A 23,947-nucleotide genomic window follows, 5' to 3' on the forward strand; every position below is an offset into this window, starting at 1 on the left:
GTTTTTACGCAGGCCGGCTATCCAACACTAAATCAAATCTAAGAGTCGCCAACAAGTTTTTATATGGAACTTATAAACCACTAACTCCAATTAAGTCTACGAACCATGACCGGATTCGGGGATGAGGGTACGAAGCCAGATTAAGAAGCCAACTCCGCCCTATTAAATAGGCCTCTACTTGATTATGACACTTGTTTATTATATTTTAATTAACATGCAAACAATAGATTAAACAACCTATTATTAGTCTACGTTGGTTAAATATTAATGCACACATAAAACTAATTATTGTGACCACTTAGATTTATAAATCATATTATTCCTAAACCAATTAAAATAAATAACAATAATAATAATATGCATAATATTAGAAGCAACATAAACATGATCAAACAACCAATCAAAGAATCATTATAATAATCATCATAAACCTAAAATGATACTAACATGATATTAATTAATAACAAGATAATAATCCTAGCATGATACTAAGAAATTAATAAAAGAAAGTAATAATTAAAATTACTCACGTTGAAAGAGCGTCTTTCTTACTATCAAAAGAATACACACGTTAATAATGGCGGTATAAAATAAATAATAATTGAAAACAATAATTAAAAGAAATGAAAGAAAGCAATAAAGAAAGTTTGGGCTGATTTGGCCAAACCCTCATAATTATAAGCCTTTATAAACCTTGATCGAAGATAATACTGATGCGAGACCGGAGTAATCGAACCACGCCTAGGAGTTATGATGACTAAATATTCCTAAAACTCTAGAGAGAAAAAAGTATGAGAATACTTGATGATTATGATTGTTGATGATTGTTGTTGATTCAATTGGGGGGGTCTCAATGGGTATTTATAGGCAAAAGCCATGGAAAAAGCCCGAATTTAGATCAAAATCGGAGTTAAAAATAAGCTAGGAAAACTGACGGAGCTGACTTGCCACGTCAGCAAACTCAACGCGGCGCGTTGAGCCACGTCAGCACCCGTGTTTAATTCGCTTTAGGATTTTAATTATTCCGAATTAATTTTAATTCGTTCACTTAGAATCTTTTAACGAAATCTCGTCCAATCAAAAGACTTTTTCTAAGATTAAGAAAATCTTTCTTCCGAATTTGATAAACTTCTACGGGAATTGGGTTTTCACGAGTTTTATTCGGAATAAAACAAGTAAAATAATTAATTATAAATCTTTTAGGAAACCTTTTTCAATAATTATTAAACTATGAATTTGGACCGTGACGAGCCATAAAATAATATTTTCGGGCCCATACGGATACTTGTACGGACACAAGGTGGGCCCGTACGGATTTTGAGTCCGGTTTAGTATTTTGGCCATTACTTTCAATCCGTAAGTCCGTTTTGGGCTTATAATATATCGACGGAAATCTCTTTTCAAGCCACATCCAACTAAATAATTATTGGACTGAAATAATGAGACACAAATTTAGATTTGGGCTAAAAGGCACGAAAGCAGTATTTTAACCGAAAAACATTAAATAAAATTATTTAAAAATCATTTTAAGGCTAATAAAAATATTAGGGCACGAAATAAAATTTGGGGGAAGGCTAGGGAAAATCATAACTCATCGACATAATTTTCCTAATCCTGTCTAAATCATCATTGATCGCGGTAGGCAATTCATCATCGGGTTTGGTTTTGGGGAGACACAAAATTAGGTGTCTACAGAAGCCCCCACTTTGACCGAGTTTGTAGAAACTTGCGTTTCGAAAACGATATTCAAAGTAATCCGAAAGGGACGGAGAATGGTCTAGAACGTTCTGCGATCCCAAACCAATCTTTTTTAACGCCGATACCTGCAGAAAATGTCAGTTATACAAAATAAAGGAGTTAAAGGGGTTAGAAACGCGTAGCTGACACCGTCGGGTACACGCCTCAAGGTGACAACTTCCACAGCTTTAGGGAACCTGTCGACTCGACTCAATTCAATTTGTATCCACTCGTCTCTTAATACCGGAGCCTCAAATCTTGTGTATACTCGTCTCTAAACACGGGAGTTTCAAATCTTGTGTTTGCTCGTCTCCAAACACATGAGTTTTCAAATCGTGAGTTTGCTCACCTCTAAACACGGGAGTTTTCAAATCTTGTGTCTGCTCGTCTCCAAACACGGGAGTTTATTTGAAGATAATTGCTACTCGAACTATCTTCTCAACTTTGTATTTCCTCAGAAATACCCCAAAATGATCAATCTCATCATAGAGAGTTCCATCGGATCGCTTTCCATTGTAGAATTGGCAAGTCTCGTCGTCGAGAGCTCCATCGGACCATTCCCTCTTCCTCAAATTGGTCAGTCTCGTCGTTGAGAGCTCCATCGGACCATTCCTTCTTCCTCAAATTGGTCAATCTCGTCGTCGAGAGCTCCATCGGACCATTCCCTCTTCATCAAATTGGTCAGTCTCGTCGTTGAGAGCTCCATCGGACCACTCAAATATTCTTCTCATAGCCAATCTCTTCACAGAGAGTCTCATCGGGCTACTCAAATATGTAACAAAGGCCTCAACCTGTTTCTTACTCAAATGTTCAAGAAAATCTCTAATGCTTTTCCTCGTTCTTATATCGAATCTCTCTTTATCGATCTCATCTGATCATAATTTCGTCAATCAAATCTTCCCAAATTAGTAAAGTAGGGGTATTTTAGGAAAATGAGACATCTCCCAAAGCCTGGAAGTCAACGCCAACCCCCAGTCTTCAACGCCATGCCCTAGGCTTCAACGCGTGGCATTAAACTTCAACGCATGGCGGTAACTTCACTGCGCCGCGTTGAAGTTCTGCCCTCTACCACGTCAGCGCGTTGATTTAAGAGGAAATTTCCTCTTTTCCTCTTCCATTTCCGCGCCGTTCTTCTTCTTCCTCGTACCTCCTTTCTTCTTTTCCTCTCATTTTCTCATCCTAAATGTCACTCAATTCTCACTCAATTTCTACTCAAATTTCCACAAAAATTTTCCCAAGTCCATAATCAACACAAGGGGAGTATTTTCGTTCGTTTTAGGTCACAATTTTTCGCGTTTTCAGGGCAAGAAAACGCGCAACAGGGCACGTTTCGGGGAGCTTCTTCGTCCTTTTCTTGCGTTTTCTTCACTCTAAAAACTCAATGTATGCATTCTACACTACATTTTCTTGCTTTTGTTAAAATTTGGGACATTTTGGTGTTGATTTGACCATAAAACCGAAAAACCCTTAGTTTTGAAATCAAATTGGGGCTTTTTGTTCTTGTTAATTTTGGTGAAAATTGTTGCTATAATTATGTTGTATGTTGTTTATGGATCATTTTGGTACCAAATGTGCGTGATTTGGTTGAGTATTGAGCTTGTAGTGAAGCTTTGAAGTTTCTTAGTGTACTTTTTAATGGAGTTTCCTCCATTGTTGGGGGAGCTTCAACAATTTTTATGAAAAATTGTTTTTATAGGCTTATGAAACCTTGTGAGCGAAATTTGAGGAATTATGGCCATATTATTTAGCATATGTTTTATGAAAAAATATGATATAATATGACTTAAACTTGTAATTTTTTGTATTTTCTCCAAACTATTGGAAAGATTTTTAGGAAATTTTAGATCATACTAAGTATATGTAATTTATGAAAAAACATAGTGTAGTATGATTATTCTGAAAGAGTTAAAATATTATTGCTGTAAAAAAATAATATTCCTTAGTCAGATTCTCTGAAAATCTCTTGAAAAATGTGCGAATCTTATTTTGTTAAGGCTTCTTATCATAAAATATTTAGGAAAAAAGGTTTCGTTGGAATATTAAATGTTGAAATTTTAACAGGGCGATATTCTAAGGGGTCAGGGTCACAAAAGTGACCCTGCCACAGAGGACGAGGAGATAGAGGAGGTACCTTCTCCTTCCACAACTCCAGAGCGGGGGAGCTTTACAAGATTTGCCGTCTGGACGCCCCCTAGTGCCTGGACGGGTTCCCCTTTGGCTTTTAAGCCGTGTCTTCATATTTTCTGAACGAGTTAGACTCGGTGGCGGCTCAGACTTCGTTCGGGTTCATGGGACTGGCAGCGCCCTTGTCGAGTCCATGTACCAGGTTATCTAGGATGACCCAGAGCTACGTCGTCTCTGGGAGAGATGTGAGCTAGAGGGGCTTTAAAGGGCCTTGGTCGCTCTCAGGCCTTTGGTCGAGGGTCGCGCCATTGTCATGGCGCTCCTCGAGTTTTGGTGGGATATCACGAACTCTTTTCATTTCCCGTGGGGTGAGATGACAATCACCCCACTCGACTACTTGGCGATCACTGGCCTCGAATTCCGGCATGAGCGGGTGCCGATCGATCATTCGATAGCAGTGATTTTAAGAGTCACGGCAGATCTCCTGGGTCGAGAGGTTGCTGATAGGATGATCGTTGAGAAGGGTAGATCGTCGGCGAAATCCGGGAATAACTCGACTTTGGCTGATGGGTTTTATCTTCCTTTTACCACTGCTGAGCAGAAGATAAGGATCTTCCTACTCGTGTTGATTTCTTCCAGCATTTCTTCGGACCGGATTTCTCATTCTCTGTTCTGCTTCTTGAGGGGGCTGGAGGACCTTACTCGGGTTCGCTACCTTGACTGGGCCAGTGTTGGCTATGCTGACCTTCTGCTGAGTCTTCGACGAGGCTGCCGTCAGACCGGCCCTGCTACTGAGGTCGCCGTCTCGGGCTTCTGGAGGGCCATAGAGGTATTTTTACATCATTTTCTATCTTATCTTCTTTTGTTTACTCAATTATGATGTTGTTTGTTCATCATTGATAGGTGTGGTTCTACGAGTATTTCCCCTCCGTGGCGCCTGCTCGTCCTGGTGAGCTCGGGGTACCCATGAGAGCATCTTGGGCGGAGCGAGCGCCCAACCCTATTTAGGCTTCGGCGATTCGTGCTGCGATCGCTTCGGTGTTTCATTCTTCCTTTCTAAGTTGATTCCATCTCTTATCTTCGCATTTCCACTCTAATGTTATCTCTTGTATTTTCAAGGTCTTGAGGTCGAGTACCGGCCGTGGGCTTCACTGGACGTGTCTCCTCGGGCTTTGAGCCTGTCATCCCACAGGAGAGTCTTCGAGGGCACGTACTACTCTGTGTGGTACCTGGGCGAGCGCGTTGCTCGTCAGCACTCGTCTGATGATGTCTTCTTAGTTCCGTCCAGGCCACCACTCTCTATGCTGAACCCGAACGTCATCAGGATGATACCGAGTGAGTCGAGAGAGGGGACAGACTTCAGACAGCTGGTTTATCCTGAGGGAGACTACGTCACGGAGCTTCTTCCGCTCCTTGCTCCGTTCCTAGTGCGTCGTCCTGATGTGAGTTTTCCTTTCTATTTTTAGTAGTTCGCATCTTTGACATACTTTTCTGACAATGTTTCTTTCTTATTCATCAGGCTGTGGTTACCTTCGTGCCTCCCCGATTGGTGCTGAGGTATGAGGGTCCTCGCGGGACGGTTGAGGAGTGCGTGCCCGACGCGCCAGAGGAGTGGCGACAGGCTGAGCAGTCCTTACCGGGCTCGGTGGCGTCAGTGAGTCCTTTTCTGTGTTACTTACTTTTGATTTCTGATTGAATGCCATTTATCTCGTTTCCTGTATTCTGACTTTGTTTTTCAGGTGTCCCATGAGAGGGTCCGGAAGCTGCTGCGGGTGATTGACAACCTGCACTACCAGTTGGTTCGCTGGAGCCACTATGTGACGTGCCGCAATGCGGACGTTGCTCGACCGGTATACCTGTTTACCTCTTGTGTATTCTTTTATTTGATCTTGGTTTGTTGAGATTCATCTTCCTTTGCAGCCTCTGCAGCCTTCGTCTAGAGCTGGCGACTCTCCCGTGCGTTCGCCTCCGAGGCAGCGGTCTCGTGGAGAGAGGGGCGAGTCATCCCGTCAGGGAGAGGTTCGAGAGAGAGCAGCTGGGGCTACCCCGGGTATAGCCCCCAATGGGGCCATGTGGCGCGGTCCTGGTGGGTCAGAGCAGTTCTTACGACCTCCTTTCGACATGATGGGTCAGCGGCCTCCTCTGGCAGGGTTCAGGCCTCCTCCGTTTTTCACTCCGAGTTATGGGCCTCCGCCTCCTCCTTTCTACCTGGATCTGTACTCTGATGGTGCTGGCTTGAGTGGTAGCGGGTTCCCGATCTTTCCCTCCTGGAGGGGTGGAGCTCCTGGTCCTCGAGGGGAGGATACGAGTCATGGTGGAGGGACACCTCCGCCGCCTCCTCCTTGGACCTGACTTGATTTATGTATTTATGATTTTGTACATATTTTTACATTCTGACTGCCTTTGTACATTTATTATCTAGTGTAGACTAATCTATTAGCCTCATCCTTATTGGCTCGAAAAGCACAAAATTGCAAAAATTATTCATAATTTTATTTATCATTATTATCTATTACAACTTACTATAGTTACGACATACTATGGTAAGTGGAGGGTATCTGACTTTCTCCCCAAAAAAGAAAAAAAATCAAAAAGAAAGGAAAAAATGAATTAAAAAAGTTTTCTTGAAAAAAGATCGAAAAATAATCTAAAATTACTCGAAAGAAATAATAATAATAAAAAATATTATTACTAATAAAAATATTATTATTAATAAAAATATAATAAATAAAATACAAGCTTTCCTAAGTCTAAAGAAAATAATTATTTACAAAGTAAAATATCAAATATCCTAGATTCCTAAGACAAGTACAAGTGCAAGTACAAGTCGGATTCGGTTCTGCACGGAATTCGAAGCGAATCAGGAAAGCGGAGAAGCTGACTCTGCCACGTCAGCAGATTCAACGCGGCGCGTTGATCTCAACGCGGCTCGTTGATCTCAACGCGGCGCGTTGATTTCAACGCTGCGCGTTGAGCCGCGTTAAAGCTGATTTTCAGCGTTGAGTTGCGTGCTTCTCCAAATTCGAGTCAGACTGGGTTTCTTCCGTTTTTTGGTTATAAATAGCGTTATTTTCCTCCGTTTTTTCTGCAGAATTTAGAATCTCACTTTGAGAAAAATAATTTTAGGAGTCATGTCTAGGAATTTTGATAGTGTGATGAGAGATTGGTCAAATCTTTTGACCAAAAGTGAGAAAAAAGAGTTAGAACAACTCCATCTAGGGAGGTTGATTGGTCTAAAAAACGTGTCTTTAGATATTAATTTTCTTCATGCCACCCTAGAATATTGGAATCCTTCCACTCATTGTTTCAAATTTAATTCTGACGAAATTTCCCCCCTCCCGAAAGAATTTAGTGCTATTTTTGGATTTCCATCTAGGCTTTTAACCGCTTTACCATCACTATGTGAATATTATTATAGAGATTTTGAGCGATTTTTCAACCTTCGTAGTCCCCTTCTTGGCTCCGTTGTTTGTGGTAGAGAAGTAGATTTATTTCAATTTGCGGATTTATACCACAAACTTCCTACATCCGAATCTTTTCGTGCCTATAGGAGAAGAGTCTTTATTTTTTGCTTGTTTTGAAAATTTTTCTTTGTCAATGGAAATAGCACTATTGGTCACGCGGGTTTAATTTCTCTTGTGGAACATGTTGAAGCCAAAAGGTCACCTATGCCAACCATCTTAGGAGAGACAATGTTGGGCCTAGATGCCTTAAAGGAAGGTTCTCCTATGAGGGGATCTCCTTTGTTATTACAAGTATGAAATCAATTTCATTTATTTTTTATTTTGAAAAATATTTATTGATTTAAATAATGCAATAACTAATCATTTATTTTTATTTACACAGATTTTGCTTATGGAAAGGCTTCAATTAATTGAGCCCCTTGACAATATTGAAAATTATGTTCCAAACTTTTTTGTGACGCGAAAGAGAAGATTCACCACAAGGATGTCACTTGATGATTGGAAGATGTTCTTCAAGACTCGTGATTTTGAGATTCAATGGGTCGTTCCATGGTGGAAAATAGACAAGATGACGAGTGTGAATGATATTCCATACAATCGCTTTCCAAGCTTGTCGCTCTTAACATTCTACTATCCTTCTCGCGTGATGAGGCAATATGGAAAAGAACAAATGATTCCTTCCAACACCGATAGAAGCCGTCCTCATGTGCCTTATATGTATAAGAAAAATGTTGAAAGATATGAACTTTATTGGTTGAATAGGCCAACTTGGGATGTAGACTACACTTTTAAAGTTCCTCCTTTGTCCAAAGCGTATCTTGGATGGCTAAATGACAAAAGACCACTGTTGAGGTCAAAACCATCATCGAAGGGGAATGTTCATCCAAAACGTCCGGATCCTAACATAGTTTTCAAGACTCTTGTGCTACCTAAGAAGAAAGACTCAACAATAGGGAAATGGAAAGGGAAGGTTATCTACAAAAAGACCGACAAGGGGAAGAGGAAGGCTCAAGATATGGAAAGAGGGGAAAGTTCTAAGGTGAATGTGGCGGTTCAATCCTCTAATGGTTCCCTATTGGTTTGAGAAGAGGGAAAAGAAGATGACCGGCAGACTAAGCGCCTACAAAAGGAAAAGAAAGACTAGACTCATATTGCTTTGCTTTTAATTTCGCTTTAAATAATAAGGTTTTAGTGCCATTAGTGAATGTAATTTTCCTTTAAATAAAAGTTTGTTTTTGATTTTACTCTCAATACTCTCGCATACCCCCATTTTTTTTGCGCGCTTGTACACGCATCTGAATTTTGAATTCGGGGCAATGGAAGAAGTTCGATTAGGCTGAAACTTAAGGTGAGGGTTCCAATCAATGTGCCCAGGTCAACTGTAAAATTTCTTGGTCAACGCTAACCTGGAGAGTTCAATGCGAGACTTTTTGTCTCAACGCTGCGCATTTTCATCAACGCCTGGCGTTAAGTCCTTGACTCATTCAAACAGCTGGCGTTGAGTCAGCGTTGATCAAGTTGGTTGTTTCCGGGTTTAATCTTGTAATATCTTCACCTTTTGGTTTTATTTTTGTGAATTTGGCCGCACTCTTTGAGAGTTGCCTACGTATCCTTTTAAAGGAATCAGGCCTAACGTAGCTCTTTTTAGGCTCTGAGCCTTTTCAAACTAAGGGTAAAATTTCTTAAGTTGATCGAGATTAGACATATTGGAAAATTCATTGCCATCTATGTCAGCCAATTTTACTGGCTCCTCCTGAGAGGGTTGTTTTGACTATGTAAGGTCCTGACCAATTAGGCCGAAATTTTCCTCTTGGGTCTAATACGTTTTTCCTGAGAGCTTTTAGAATCAAGTCTCCCTCCTTTATATTCCTGGTCTTAACTTTCTTGTTGAAATGTCGCGCCATACGCCTTTGGTATCCTTGGACATGATGCAAAGCCGCCAAGCGCTTTTCATCCAACAATATTAATTCTTCGTACCACGCTCTTGCCCATTCAACTTCATCGAGCTTACTTTCTAGGGCGATTCTCAAGGACGGGACCTCCAACTCCACAAGTTGTACTGCATCCATTCCGTATACTAAAGAAAAAGGAGTTTCTCCGGTAGAGGATCGAATGGTGGTCCGGTAACCCCATAGTGCGAAATGTAGTTTACTAGGCCAATCCTTGTAATTTTCAGTCAATTTCTCAATTATGGTTTCCAAATTCTTATTGGTCGCTTCTACTGCGCCATTTGTTTGGGGCCTATACGGAGAGGAGTGATGGTGTTGAATCCCATATTTCTTAAGCAACTCTTCACATTCTGCTTGGAAATGAGTTCCATTATCACTGACCATTTCATGCGGAACCCCTTATCTGCAGATGATATTCCTTTCAATGAAAAGAGCTACATGCTTAGCTATGAGCTTTGCATATGAAGCTGCTTCTACCCACTTAGTAAAGTAGTCAATTGCCACCAGGATAAACTCGTGTCCTCCAGTTCCTACAGGGGTAATCTTGCCAATTATGTCAATTCCCCATGTTGAAAAAGGCCAAGGTGAGGTATATGTATAGAGTAAAGAAGGTGGTATATGTTGGAGATTCGCATATATCTGACATTTAGAACATCTCTTCACATATTGATAACAATCCCTTTCCATTGTGGTCCAATAATACCCTTGTCGGATTATTTTCTGTACCAACATTTTCCCGTTCATGTGGGTACCACAAACTCCTTCATGTATGTGAAAGGGTAAAGTCGTATCCTCTAATAAAAAATAATTACCTAAATCACTAACAAGGTAGATAGGGAAGTAGGGTTGATCTCCACAGGGAAACTAGTCTTTTTACTCCTAATTTATTATTATAATCTAAACTATTTAAGTAACCAATATTTAAAGTTGAATGAGAAACTAAACTACAAAGATTAAGAGTAGGGAGAAAACAATATATAAAAGGATCTAGGGCATAGGTTCACCAATAAATAATACTCCAGGGTAAAACAGGGTAATCAATCATTGACATTGCATAAATAACATGATTAACAGGCTCTCGCAATTTATTAATCAACATAGATCTAACAGGCTCTCGCAATTTACTAGATCTGAGTTCTTATTGAAAATAGCCTTTAATATCAAAGTAACATCTGCTCGATTCATCAATTTAATATTGCTATACTTTTACAAGCCGCAATTGTAAAACATTAAAACAATCCAATAAGAAATTATCATGCAATACCAACAATTAATAATAGTCAATCATCAATACATCAATTAACCAGATTGTAAAGGGCTCTCGCTACTTATTACAATCACACAATTAATTTATCGGTATTAAATCTCATCTCTCGAATTATGACTTAACCATTTATAAATTAACTTGCCTATTGAAACTAGACATAAACATTAATTCTTATCTCTCGATTCTTGAATCAATATTGTCAAACTCATGCATAAAAGATAGGCCTAATCTAGTCACAGAGCATTAAATCAATCAATAGGAAATTAATCTAGCATTGATAATCAACAACAATAAATTATCCCTTGATATTATTTATTAGATCCCCATAAACCCTAGAAATTAAACTACTCACACATATTAAAAACTAAACTAATCAAAGTAATAAAATAAATCATGATGAAAGGAATAAAATAAATAACTAAGATTAAGGGAAGAGAAATCGTTACCAAAATAAATCTGGAATTAATCAAAGAAATAAGAACAAAGGTTTAGAGAGAGATTAAGAGAGAGAAGACTAAGTAGAGAGAGAAAGTCTAAGAGAGAAGATGATCAAAATCGTATTACGGAGGAGTTTTATACTCCGTACAAAAATCCTAAACTAAAACAAATTAAAACGACGCTAATCGTCCCCTAAAAATACACGCGCCTGATCGGGCGAGGCACCGCCCGATCGAGCGCGCCTTTTTGACTCCAATACTAATCTCGCGCCCGGCCGGGCGCGTCACCGGGCGCCAGACTAAGCTTCTCCCGCCCGGCCGGGCGCGCCTCTGGGCGCCAGCCTTTTTGGCCGGGCGGATCATTTGGGCCACTATTTGGACTTCGATTGGGCTCCAATTCTTCGGGCCAATCTGGGTTTCCTTTCTAGGTCTTGAATACTCGGTCCAAATGCCCCGGTATCACCTATACCGAGCCCTTAATCACCGGTTCGATGGCTCTAACCGGCCCTGGGCTATAAAGTCTGGTCGTGCTTCTCCAATGCTCGTGATTGCTCCAAAATATCTCGGGAAAATACTCCAAAAGCATAAATCCCTGCAAAAGTCAACCAAATCTACGAAAACACTGGAAAACACCAATTAGTAATAAAAGTGGCCCTAAAGAGCCAAAAACACTACTAATTATGACCAAGGGACGGGGGTAAAATACTATATAAAATAGACATATCAAACTCCCCCAAACCAAACCTTTGCTTGTCCCTAAGCAAAGATCTCATCAATGAATCAATAAATATGCTTCACCCCAAAAAGTAAAAATCAAGCACAAACGATCCAGGGTAAATCAAATAAACACGCTTCAGAGTCAGCCAATCAAATCCATCCAATTACCTTTCTTCCCTAACCATTGTCAAACAGAGCAAACCACAAGAGCATATAGAATTCAAGACTAGCGCTCACACACTCAACTCTCATTTATGTGGCGAGTAAAAGATGTACTCGATCGCTCTCCAACCACCCCTTTAATGTGAACAATGCCTTCCCAACTCACACTCTCGTGTGTATAAAAAACAATGAACGCTCAATCCTACTAGTCGACTCGAAATATGCCAAATCATAACTTGCATTGATAAACAACACTTTCACATTCATACAATTCTATGCACAAGGTCAGAAGGTTTAAAGCTTGTAATGTAAGGCTAGGGTAAAGGGTAGGATAAATTTGGGAATAAGTGAGAGAAAAGCTATGCTTAAAGGAGCCATATCCTAATAAAACCCATGATCAAAATAAATAATGATCATACATCTCCAACATAACCAACTCTAACATCAACCAAATAAACCCCAATCATAGTAGATAATCCCAACACTTACAATTTCACTCATAAAATATGATAATGAAGAAGTAGAGTGAATAAACAAACTTATTTTCCAAAATTGATTTTTTTTCATTGAGGCTCAATTTTTTTCTTTTGATCAACCTCCAACTAAAACATTTGAACATTTTTTTTTCTTTTTTGAAGTTCACTTATTTTTTTTCACATTTTTTTTCTTTGAACTTCTCTTTTTTTTTTTTTTTTTCATAATACCATGCTTTATTTTTTCAAGAAAATATAACTCTCAAACTCATCAAAAATAAACATGAATAAAAACAAAACAACTTCTCAAAAACCCACCCAAATTGTGCAAATAGTAAGTACACTACAAACTCCCTCACCTCACTTACTAATAGCTCCCCCAAGCCAAGCTTGGGACTAGTAACCAATGGGGCAAAATAGGCTTGTAATATGGCTAATAAACAACAAAAAGTCAAGGCAACAACATGGGTAGCAAGAAGGGAACAAATGTATCTACAATGTCTGGAGGCTACCTAAAAGAACAAATGCCTTCGTCCTCCACAATGTGCATAATAATGAATCATATAAACATTACTTATAGTTGCAAACCAATACTCAAATTCATTGACATACCAGGAAATATGGAACTATCACACATTCCTTACCAAATCAACTAGTCAAGCACTATATTCACAAGTAGTTGGACAAAATTGACGCATGTTAAGGTTTCAAGGCAATCAAACATCATATCATGATCAACTAATCTACAATGCTTATCATCAAATACCAAGAATCAAAACAATTTTCTCAAGTAAGGGGCACAGGGAAGCATAATTTATAATTCATTGGAACGTATTTTTGGATTTTATTTTTTTAATTTTATTTTTTGTATTTTTATCTATAAAGAAAGCAATAAAACTAACCTAGAAAGCGAAAAATCTAACCTAAGAAAACACACCAAAAATAAAAGAAAAGAGAAAAAGAAAAATACCAAACCAAAATCTCCCCCAAGCCAGAATCAGACAATGTCCTCATTGGCTCGGAAACTAGCCCAGCATAGCTAGTCCTCATCATCCTCGTCCATCGAGCCGAAGCCCGCACCTCCACTGCCACCTGCACCACCTGCACCAGAAGAGCTACCACCAAAATAGTCAGCGTGAAAACTCCCCCTCGCTGGTCCCCCGAAAGGAATGTCCTGCCCGTACCCGAAAAAGGAAGAATAGTCAGGGTAAATGCCACGGGCAGTGGGATCCCTATCGTATCCCTGGGGTGGAGGCTGAAACCAGTCAGGGTGAATAGCGTCGTCGGGAATGTTGCCCCGACGAGCATAATCATCATACATAGGGTAGAGAGCTCTACCCTGGTTCCTCTCTAGGTACCCTAACCTCTGGTCAATAGAGCCCACCATCCTCCTAAGGTCAGTATGTGAATGCTCAATACATCCTAGGGCCTGACCTATACTATGAAAATCCCAAACTGGGTCAGAGTCAACATGAGGGACTGAATGGGACATATGAGGTGGAGAGAAAGCCACCTCGGGCTGAGGCTGGGGTGGTGGAACTGGTGGTGGTGGTGCCTGCCTCCTAGCGTTGGCAACTAAAGCATAATAGGTGTAAGAAAGTTTCCCTGGGGAAAGGCGGTCAAGTCTGGACTGGGAAGGGGAAAAATGGGCAAAGGTTGCTCGTTCCCAGTCCGTATACACCAAAAGGGTGTCTGCTCGCTATTCGGTCTAACCCACCCCACATCCTCAAAATACCTAGCAGTCATGTAGGTATCTGGTCCACAGTTAGTCAGCTGGTGGGGTCCGTCTACTACAAAACCGGCCTTTTTCACCGCTAATCGAGTGATAAGGCCACCTAAACGGATAGGGGACTTGAAGTGGTGCTGGCTGTGGCATGCCGACTCAGGTGGTGAACTATAAACCTGCCTATGTTCAATTTCCCGAACCCGTATAAATAGTGTCCTATGATAGCTAGTTCGTTGGTTTGAGCGTTATGAGGCTCGGCCCTACCCAAAAAACACAATCCCGCAAATCTTTGCCAGATTTTCGGGACAGGGTGGTGAATGGGTTTGGTACTAGCATGTTTGGGGTCGGGGGCAGGTAAACCAGTCAAAGCATAATATAAATCACCCATTTTATAATCTGCATGCCACTGATGAGATAATTCAGAATTTAATTCAAAAATTTTACAAAATTCAACAAAAGTTAAACTAATATTTCTATTATTTAACCTGAAAAATAAAGTAGGCCCATTCCTACTACTAACAACATGAAAAGTGGACAGAAATTCACAGGTAAGTTCTCGGTATGTAGGATAATGAATGTCAACAAATTTTCTCATGCCAATATTATTCAAAAATCGTTTAACATAATCAAACAAACCATATATATGATTCTAGGGTAGGGCGGTGTAACCACCGAGAAGGGATTACCTCACGACCGACCAAATGCTCCAATCGTTCTTTCTGTTCCCGGCTCACGATCCGGATCGTCGGCCAATACGGGAGCTGCAAGTCTGGGTCGTACTCCTCCCTCGAGCTGGAGCTCCTACCAAAAATGGATCTTTCCCTCTTTGAAGCCATGTAGACGAAATGGGTCAAAAATATTTTGAATTAAAACTGAAAATTTTTTGTATGAGAGTGAAGAGAATGAAGAGAGGATCACAAATATATAAAAAGTTTTGAATTTGGATTGGTAATGGAGGAGAAATCTTAGAGAGAAGTTAGAGAAAATTTGAGTTTTAGAGAGAGAAAGTAATGGAAGAAAGAAGAAATGAAGAAAGAAAGAAGAAAAATGACGCGGCTATGCTCGCGCCTGGTCGAGCGGTGGGTCGCCCGGTCGGGCGATCTGGAGAAATTTTGGGCTGGTTCTCGCGCCCGGTCGGGCGGGCTTCGCCCAGTCGGGCGATCTAATTTGCTCTTATTACGTTTCCTCTCGCGCCCGGTCGGGCGCCTCTCGCCCGGTCGGGCGATCTTACCATGATTTTCCATCTTGTTCTCGCGCCCGGTCGGGCGCCATTCGCCCGATCGGGCGATTTGTTTTCCAAAATTTTTGCCCTTCTCGCTCCCGGTCGGGCGTGGCTTGCCCGATCGGGCGAAAAAATTAGTCCGTAAACGTCAAAATTCGCGCCCTATCGGGCTCCACTCGCCTGGTCGGGCGAAATTTCTTATTTTTGGAACCCTGCTCTCGCGCCCGATCGGGCGAGCTTCGCCCGGTCGGGCCCGAGACTAAATCGGGGAATGCTAATTTTCTTCTGTTCTCAAAAAGTTGTCTAACTCTTTTCCTTCAAACCTGTACAAACACTCATAAAACTCATTAGATTCCCTCACCTCTCCTCTCATAAGAAAACGAAAAGAAAAACTAGTCTAAAAAAAACCTTAAAAATACGGGTTGCCTCCCGCAAAGCGCTGGTTTATCTAGGTCCCGCACGACCTTCTTACCAAGTAAAATATCTAGGACCCTTGGCCTAACGCTTGATCGGGTGGTTTCTCACCCGGTCTAGCGATGTTTAAGCTGCGATGCGGCTTCCTGACATAACCTGTGGGACGCCAAGTCGCCTTATCTGGTGGATCCTCCTTGACTTGGACTGGGGGATCTTCAATGCTACGCACCAAAAACCCTTCTTCGATCGAATGTTGCTTCAAATTGTCATTACGTTCAACACTTGCAACTCGATCTAGCGGAACACTTACCGTAGGCTCGGTTCGCACAACATGCTTGATCGGTTCCACTTGTTCATCCTCGAAACCAAGACCAACATTACAGAGTGCTCTTTCTATTGCATCGACTTCCTTCTGCCATTTATCTATCTCATCTGAAAGGGATGCAACAGAAGATACCGCCTCCAAGGGATCTTTTTCAAGAGATTGGGGCTTGTTAGAATAATTTACAACCACATTAACACTGAAACATTTCTCCTCAGTAATGGAGCTTTTAGGGGCATTATTCAGATTAAAAACAACTTTGTCGTCCCCTACTGATAGTGTTAACTTACCACTTCTTACATCTATGACTGCTCCTGCAGTGTTAAGGAATGGTCTACCCAAAATAATTGGGGTTTGCATATCCTCATCCATATCAAGAACAACAAAATCTACAGGTATATAAAATTTACCTACTCTAACGGGGACGTCCTCTAAAACACCTAGGGGGTATTTGAAAGAACGGTCGGCCATTTGCAGAGTTATATTGGTAGCTTTTAATTTACCCATATTCAACTTAGAACACACAGATAATGACATGACGCTAACACTAGCACCCAAATCACATAATGCATTATCAATCAGGAGATTACCAATATGACAAGGGATAGAAAAACTACCCGGATCTTTTAATTTAGGTGGAGACTTATTTTTAAGTACGGCACTACACTCTGCAGTGAAAGCTACTGTCTCTACCTCACTAATAGACCTTTTTCTCGTTAAAATTTCTTTCATAAATTTTTCATATGAGGGGATTTGTGTGATCAATTCAGTAAAGGGAACTGTTACCTTCAAATCTTTAACCACCTCCAGGAACTTACCAAACTGCTTATCCAAGTTTGTCTTCAATTGACGATTGGGGAAAGGAAGTTTGATAATTGGCTTTTGAGCATTCTTGTCTTTGTCTGGAGTAGCCACCTTCTCTGGAGTTTTACCCTGCAATGTAGAATTAGATGTGTTAGTATTATTCTCTAGCCCTGCAGGGTTATCAACTACATTGTTTGGTTTAATGGAATCAAGATTAGCATTGTTTAATAAAATAGGTTCATCAACTCTGGGCACAGAGGGCCCTTCATAGTTTGAACCACTCCTTAGAGTAATTGCAAATGCTTGATCCGTAGGCCTAGTCGGCTGTGCCGGCAGGGCTCCCTGTTGGCGTGCTTGTAGAGTAGTGGAGAGTTGCGCAATTTGATTATCTACAATTTTATTATGCGCTAAAATTTGATCAATTGTCGCATCTCTGCTCTCCATGTGCTTTTGCATATTGACCAACATTGCTCTAATTTCCCCCAAAGAAGGGTCTGAAGATGAGGGGGGTTGTTGTGGTTGATTCTTCTAGCTAGCATTTGGGTGATAATACTTCTGCTGCTGTTGCTGTGGCACCTGTGGTTCTTGTGGTGGTGAATTTTGAACATTAGTGCTCCGGTAGGAAAGGAATGGATGATTCCGATACCCAGGATTGTAAGTGTTGGAGTATGGGTTATTCTGCCTATAAGCTTGGAAGGCATTAACTTGCTCCACAGAACTCCTGCAATCCTGCTCCCAATGACCTACAATACCACAATTTTCACAGAAAGCCTCATTAGAATTATTATTAATTGCAGAAACATTAGCTACATTAGCAGTGCTCAAATTATCTAATTTTTGGCAAATAGAGGTCAGTTGAGCTTGCAAAAAGGATACAGAGTCGACGCTATGTTTCCCCTTGTTAGCAAATCCTCTGGGATTCCCATATTGGGAATTGTGTATCGCCATATCTTCAATAACCTGACCTGCATCATCAACATTAAGATTCATAAATCTCCCACTAGCTGCAGAGTCTAAAATTATTCTAGAAGAATTTCCAATGCCGTTATAAAAGGCTTGGATTAACTGCCATTGTGCTAAATTATGGTGGGGGCATTCTCTTTGTAAGTCCTTGAACCTTTCCCAAGCCTCATATAAAGATTCATCGGCTTCTTGGGCAAAGTTCTGAATCGCACTTCGTAGTACTGTTGTTCTCTCTGCAGGATAATATTTGTTATAAAAATTCAAAACAAGAGTTTCCCAGTCAGTTATACCAAGTGTAGTTCTATTTAAGCCATTAAACCACAATTTAGCTTTTCCAGTTAAAGAGAAAGGAAAGAGAATCTCCCTGATTTGGTCTTGAGTGACCCCGACTTGCCTTATGGTGTTGCAATATTGACAATAGTCGGCAATGTGAAGATTCGGGTCTTCACCCTTGGCTCCACTGAATTGCCTCCTCTCTATCATCGTTATAAATTGGGGTTTGATTTCGAATTGAACCCCATCAAGAGCCGGAGTAGGGGTGAGATGTGGAAAATCCGTAAGCTTTGGTTGTGAATAATCACTAAGCTTCTTTGGAGCCGCCATCTCTGATTCTGTGTCTGATGATGCCTCTAAATCGCTAGAATCAGTTGGAGGATCGCGGTGATTATTGTTATTATCACCAGAATCCGCCATAATTTGCTTGTAGAAGTTTTTCTGTCTATGAAAGGAACGTTCGATCTCAGGATCGAAAGGGATGTAACCTGATCTGGAACACCTGGGCATAAACAAAAACTAGAAGCAAATATGAGATTTGTCTCAGAGAACTAATGATCTCTGAGACAAAAGAGAAATAATCTAGACTACAAAAACAATCAGAAATAAAAATAAAACCGTTTCCCCGGCAACGGCGCCAAATTTTGACAGGGTAAAGTCGTATCCCCTAATAAAAAATAATTACCTAAATCACTAACTAAGGTAGATAGGGAAGTAGGGTCGATCTCCACAGGGAAACTAGTCTTTTTACTCCTAATTTATTATTATAATCTAACCTATTTAAGTAACCAATATTTAAAGTTGAACGAGAAACTAAACTACAAAGATTAAGAGTAGGGAGAAAACAATATGTAAAAGGATCTAGGGCATAGGTTCACCAATAAATAATACTCCAGGGTAAAACAGGGTAATCAATCATTGACATTGCATAAATAACATGATTAACAGACTCTCGCAATTTATTAATCAACATAGATCTAACAGGCTCTCGCAAGTTACTAGATCTAAGTTCTTATTGAAAATAGCCTTTAATATCAAATTAACATCTGCTCGATTCATCAATTTAATATTGCTATACTTTTACAAGCCGCAATTGTAAAACATTAAAACAATCCAATAAGAAATTATCATGCAATACCAACAATCAATAATAGTCAATCATCAATACATCAATTAACCAGATTGTAAAGGGCTCTCGCTACTTATTACAATCACACAATTAATTTATCGGTATTAAATCTCATCTCTCGAATCATGACTTAACCATTTATAAATTAACTTGCCTATTGAAACTAGACCTAAACATTAATTCTCATCTCTCGATTCTTGAATCAATATTGTCAAACTCATGCATAAAAGATAGGCCTAATCTAGTCACAGAGCATTAAATAATTCAATAGGAAATTAATCAAGCATTGATAATCAACAACAATAAATTACCCCTTCATATTATTTATTAGATCCCCATAAACCCTAGAAATTAAATTACTCACACATATTAAAAACTAAACTAATCAAAGTAATAAAATATATCATGATGAAAGGAATAAAATAAATAACTAAGATTAAGGGAAGAGAAATCGTTACCAAAATAAATCTGGAATTAATCAATGAAATAAGAACAAAGGTTTAGAGAGAGATTAAGACAGAGAAGACTAAGTAGAGAGAGAAAGTCTAAGAGAGAAGATGATCAAAATCGTATTACGGAGGAGTATTTATACTCCGTACAAAAATCCTAAACCAAAACGACGCTAATCGTCCCCTAAAAATACACGCGCCCGATCGGGCGCGCCTTTTTGACTCCAATACTAATCTCGCGCCCGGCCGGGCGCGTCATCGGGCGCCAGACTAAGCTTCTCCCGCCCGGACGGGCGCGCCTCCGGGCGCCATCTTTTTTGGCCAGGCGGATCATTTGGGCCACTATTTGGACTTCGATTGGGCTCCAATTCTTCGGGCCAATCTGGGTTTCCTCTCTGGGTCTTGAATAATCGGTCCAAATGCCCCGGTATCACCTATACCGAGCCCTTAATCACCGGTCCGATGGCTCTAACCGGCCTTGGGCTATAAAGTCTGGTCGTGATTCTCCAATGCTCGTGATTGCTCCAAAATATCTCGGGAAAATACTCCAAAAACATAAATCCCTGCAAAAGTCAACCAAATCTACGAAGACACTGGAAAACACCAATTAGTAATAAAAGTGGCCCTAAAGAGCCAAAAACACTACTAATTATGACCAAGGGACGGGGGTAAAATACTATATAAAATAGACATATCAGTATGGTTCTCATTATTCTTCGAGCTTCCTTCTCTACTACACACAAAAGTGCTCTTCCTTTGGGCACTCTTTTATGTAGTTCGCTATTAATTAGAACGTACTGAGAGGATAGGAGTCTTAGGGCTCTATTTGCTCTTTTATCTACATTTGGAGGATATTCACCCTTTGTTACGTAATTAAAAATGTCAATATACCATGGTTCTTGATTATCACCAGCTTCTTCTTGATTATCATCCAAGGCTTGCACATGAGCGGGTTGATGTCATTTTTCTATTGTCAAAGGCATCAGTTCGGTTCCTTTTGGAATTCTCACCATTGAGGCAAACTTGGCTAGGTCATCGGCAAATTGATTCTCTTCTCGTGGTAGGTAGGTGTAATCAACCTTTTCTAATTGGTTTGTGAGAGTTTCTAGGTAGGCTTGATATGGGGCTAGAGCTTCACTCCTCACTTTCCATCGTTTAGAAATCTGGTTAATGATTAAGGATGAATCTCCATAAATTCGAAGCTTCTTGACACTAAGAGCCAAAGCGGTTTCCAACCCGACTATACAAGCTTCGTATTCTGCGGCGTTGTTAGTTACATCGAAGTTAAGCTTCATTGAAATGGGTATATGTTCTTCTTGTGGCAATACTAAAAGTACTCCAGCTCCACACCCTCTCTGATTTGAAGCTCCATCAAAGAATAAGGTCCAAGAGTCATCTTCTGTGAGAAGAAGCTCTTCATCGGGGAATTCATATTCTTTCTTAGGTGTCTCTTCGAATTATTCCAGCGGAAAGTCGACTAGGAAATCGGAGACAACCCCTCCTTTTATGGATTTTTATGGTAAGAACTTCAGGTCAAACTCTGCTAGCATGACTATCCATCTAGATAACCTCCCGTTTAGTGTTGATTTCTCGAATAGATACTTAAGAGGATCTATCTTTGAAGCCACATGAACAGTGTGAGTAAGCATATAATGCCTCAATTTCTTGGTAGTCCATACAAGTGCGAGACATAATTTCTCCAATGGGGTATACCTTGTTTCATGGTCGAGCATCATGGCTCACCCTACTCTGTTGGCCAAAATGAGGTCCGACAGGGGAAGGGGCAAACCGCCTTCTCTCCCGCTCTCAACTTTCAAATGCGCATTCTCAACTTGGGGGAGCGCTAGTCGGCCTTCTCCAAGGAGATAGAAGAAGCTGCCCAGCCGTACAAGGTCAAGAATGTTCTGGTAGGCGCCTTTGATGGCACCCAAAATCCGGAAGATCATTTGATGGCCTATATGAACCTGATGTATTTGCAGGCAGTTGACGACGCAGTTTGGTGTAGATGCTTCCCGGTCACCTTGACAGGGACCGCACAAAGATGGTTCGGCACAATACCCCGGATCTATCAAGAGCTTTAGAGGTTTGGCCTCACTCTTTGTCGACTAGTTCTCAATGAATATTCCCGCAAGAAAAATGAATATTCCCGCCAGAAAAACGAGCATGAACTTGAGTAATATTACTCAAGGTGAGACTGAAGGATTAAGATCCTATGTGAGGCGTTTCAATATGGAGAGGATGCAGATTCTGGGGCTCACCAATGAGGTAGCCTTCATTGATTTTTATAAGGGGCTCCGTCAGGGGTCGGGTTTTAAGTTTGATCTTGTCAGAAAACAACTCTTCACTCTTTTGGAAGCTTTGGCTGAGGCTGAGAGAGTGATCCAGGCTTATGAATTTACTAAGCCAAGTGAGGATGGAAATCGGCGGAGGGCCGACCAATCAAAGAGCTCCCGGCCAGAGAGACCAGCTAAGAAAGAGGAGAAGAAAGAAGAAAAGAAAAGAAAAGAAGTCTGGATGCTCGATGAGGAGCCGCCCAGTAAGAAGAAAGCAAAAAAGACTTATCAGCCTAAGTATGAGTTCAAGGAGGATTGCTACTCGATCTTGATGGAAATCAAGGATCGATTGAAGTTTGACAAGCCGCCAGCCATGAAAGTCCCGGCAAGATTTAGAGATAAGAGCAAGTACTTCCACTTTCACAAGGATGTCGGTCACGACACCAATGATTGCATCAATCTGAAGAAGCTGTTAGACACGTTGGCGGCAGAAGGCCACTTGAACAACTATGTCCTCAAATCCACCGTAACTTTGAAGATGGACAAGAAGTCTGAGAAGAAAGAGAAAAAAGATGATAGTGATTCTGACTCCGGCTATGTAGCCGTGATTTCTGGAGGCTTCGCCTCAATAGGGCCGACCATTAGGGGGACGAAGGACCATGCAAGGAGTTTGGGGCAGGTTATATCCGCCCAGAAGGTCGACCCTGACCCCTTCCTAGATGTGGTAATAGCTGAGGCCGACCGGGGCAAGATTCAGTCGCCCCATGATGATCCCATGGTGGTCGAGCTTAAGGTCGCCAACATGAGAGTCCGCCGTATCCTTATAGATACCGGCAGATTCTCAGACATAATCAGTTGGTCGTGCCTCAGAAATTTGAAGTACGATGAGAAAAGTTTGATCCAGGTCTCCCATCCTCTAGTTAGGTTTGGAGGAGGAGTAATCCACCCGGTTGGAAGAATTGATTTGCCGGTTTGTGTGGAGGACAAGAAGAAAGACCGGAACCTTGTAGTGAGGTTCCTGGTGGTAAAAGATCTGATGGCCTATAACAGTATTTTAGGTCGTCCAACATTGAATACAATCAAGGCGGTCATTGTGCCGACCTTGATGTTGATGAAGTATTCTTGTGAGGATGGAACCGTTGGCTCCATTTATGGAGACCAACAGACAGCAAGGGAATGTTACTTGGCTGCCGTTAAATCCACCTCACCTGTTTTTGAGAAGCTTAATCTTGATCGGCCCGAGATGTCCAAGGCCGGCCAGAAGAAGAGGCCGGACCCTGAGGCTAGGCCAGTCAAGTACGCAAATCAAGAGAACCAATAGCAATCATTGTCCCGGCAGAGGCCGGAAGAGTTGCGCCCGCAACCCGCTGACGACCATGTTGAAGTAGTGCTGGAGCTGGAAAGGTCGGACACGGTTGTCAAGGTGGGGGCGACATCTTTTAAAGAGTTGGGTGAAAGCCTAACCAATCTGCTGCAGGAATTCAAAGATCTGTTCGCTTTTGAAGCCGAGAAAATGCCCGACATTGATCTAAGTCTGCCCGTGCATAAATTGGTTGTTGATCCAAATAAGAAGCCGGTCAGACAGAAGAAAAGGAATCATGGGGAAGAAAGAAACCAGGCGGCAGCTGCTGAGGTCAAGAAGCTGTTAGACGCTGGGTTCATTCGACAATGTTACTACCTTGATTGGGTGGCGAACGTTGTGCTTGTCAAGAAGTCGAATGGTACCTGGCGAATGTGCGTCGACTATACTGACCTCAACAAGGCTTGCCCAAAAGATAGCTTCCCGCTACCTAAGATCGATCGGCTGGTAGACTCCACGGCCGACCATCAACTAATGAGCTTCATGGACGCCTACTCAGGCTAAATCCCTCTCTGGGAAGAAGATCAAGAGAAGACGACATTCATCACTGAGCAAGGGTTGTATTGCTATACGGTGATGCCGTTTGGGCTTAAGAATGCGCCTGCCACTTTCCAGCGCCTAGTTAACAAAGTATTTGAAAATCAGATGGGCCAGAACTTGGAGGCATATATTGATGATATAA

At 41.2% G+C, this 23,947-nt stretch overlaps 2 protein-coding genes and 1 non-coding gene across 4 annotated transcripts; all 3 read left to right on the forward strand.

The window, feature by feature from the left end:
- The first annotated feature begins 2,802 nt into the window (after positions 1-2,802).
- Positions 2,803-6,363, forward strand: LOC145634729 (uncharacterized). Of its 2 annotated transcripts, none has more exons than XM_081686121.1 (6): positions 2,803-3,120; positions 3,799-4,690; positions 4,765-5,303; positions 5,381-5,515; positions 5,601-5,711; positions 5,782-6,363. In XM_081686121.1, the coding sequence occupies exons 3-6, from the start codon at positions 5,163-5,165 to the stop codon at positions 6,211-6,213; spliced, it is 819 nt and encodes a 272-aa protein (XP_081542247.1). In that variant the 5' UTR covers positions 2,803-3,120; positions 3,799-4,690; positions 4,765-5,162; the 3' UTR covers positions 6,214-6,363. The 2 variants fall into 2 exon arrangements, with proteins under 2 accessions (XP_081542247.1, XP_081542248.1); XM_081686122.1 differs by having other exon boundaries at positions 4,765-5,288.
- Positions 6,364-17,896: 11,533 nt separating this feature from the next.
- Positions 17,897-18,003, forward strand: LOC145637473 (small nucleolar RNA R71). The gene has a single exon (XR_014114254.1). It is a non-coding gene; the product is annotated as a small nucleolar RNA R71 (small nucleolar RNA).
- Positions 18,004-21,795: 3,792 nt separating this feature from the next.
- LOC145636780 (uncharacterized) lies at positions 21,796-23,226 on the forward strand. The gene has a single exon (XM_081688330.1). It carries the CDS (start codon positions 21,796-21,798, stop codon positions 23,224-23,226), a length of 1,431 nt encoding a protein of 476 aa, XP_081544456.1.
- The last annotated feature ends 721 nt before the right edge of the window (positions 23,227-23,947 follow it).

This window comes from Chenopodium album, chromosome 6, assembly GCF_948465745.1.
Source record: "Chenopodium album chromosome 6, dcCheAlbu1.1, whole genome shotgun sequence".
NCBI lineage: Eukaryota > Viridiplantae > Streptophyta > Magnoliopsida > Caryophyllales > Amaranthaceae > Chenopodium > Chenopodium album.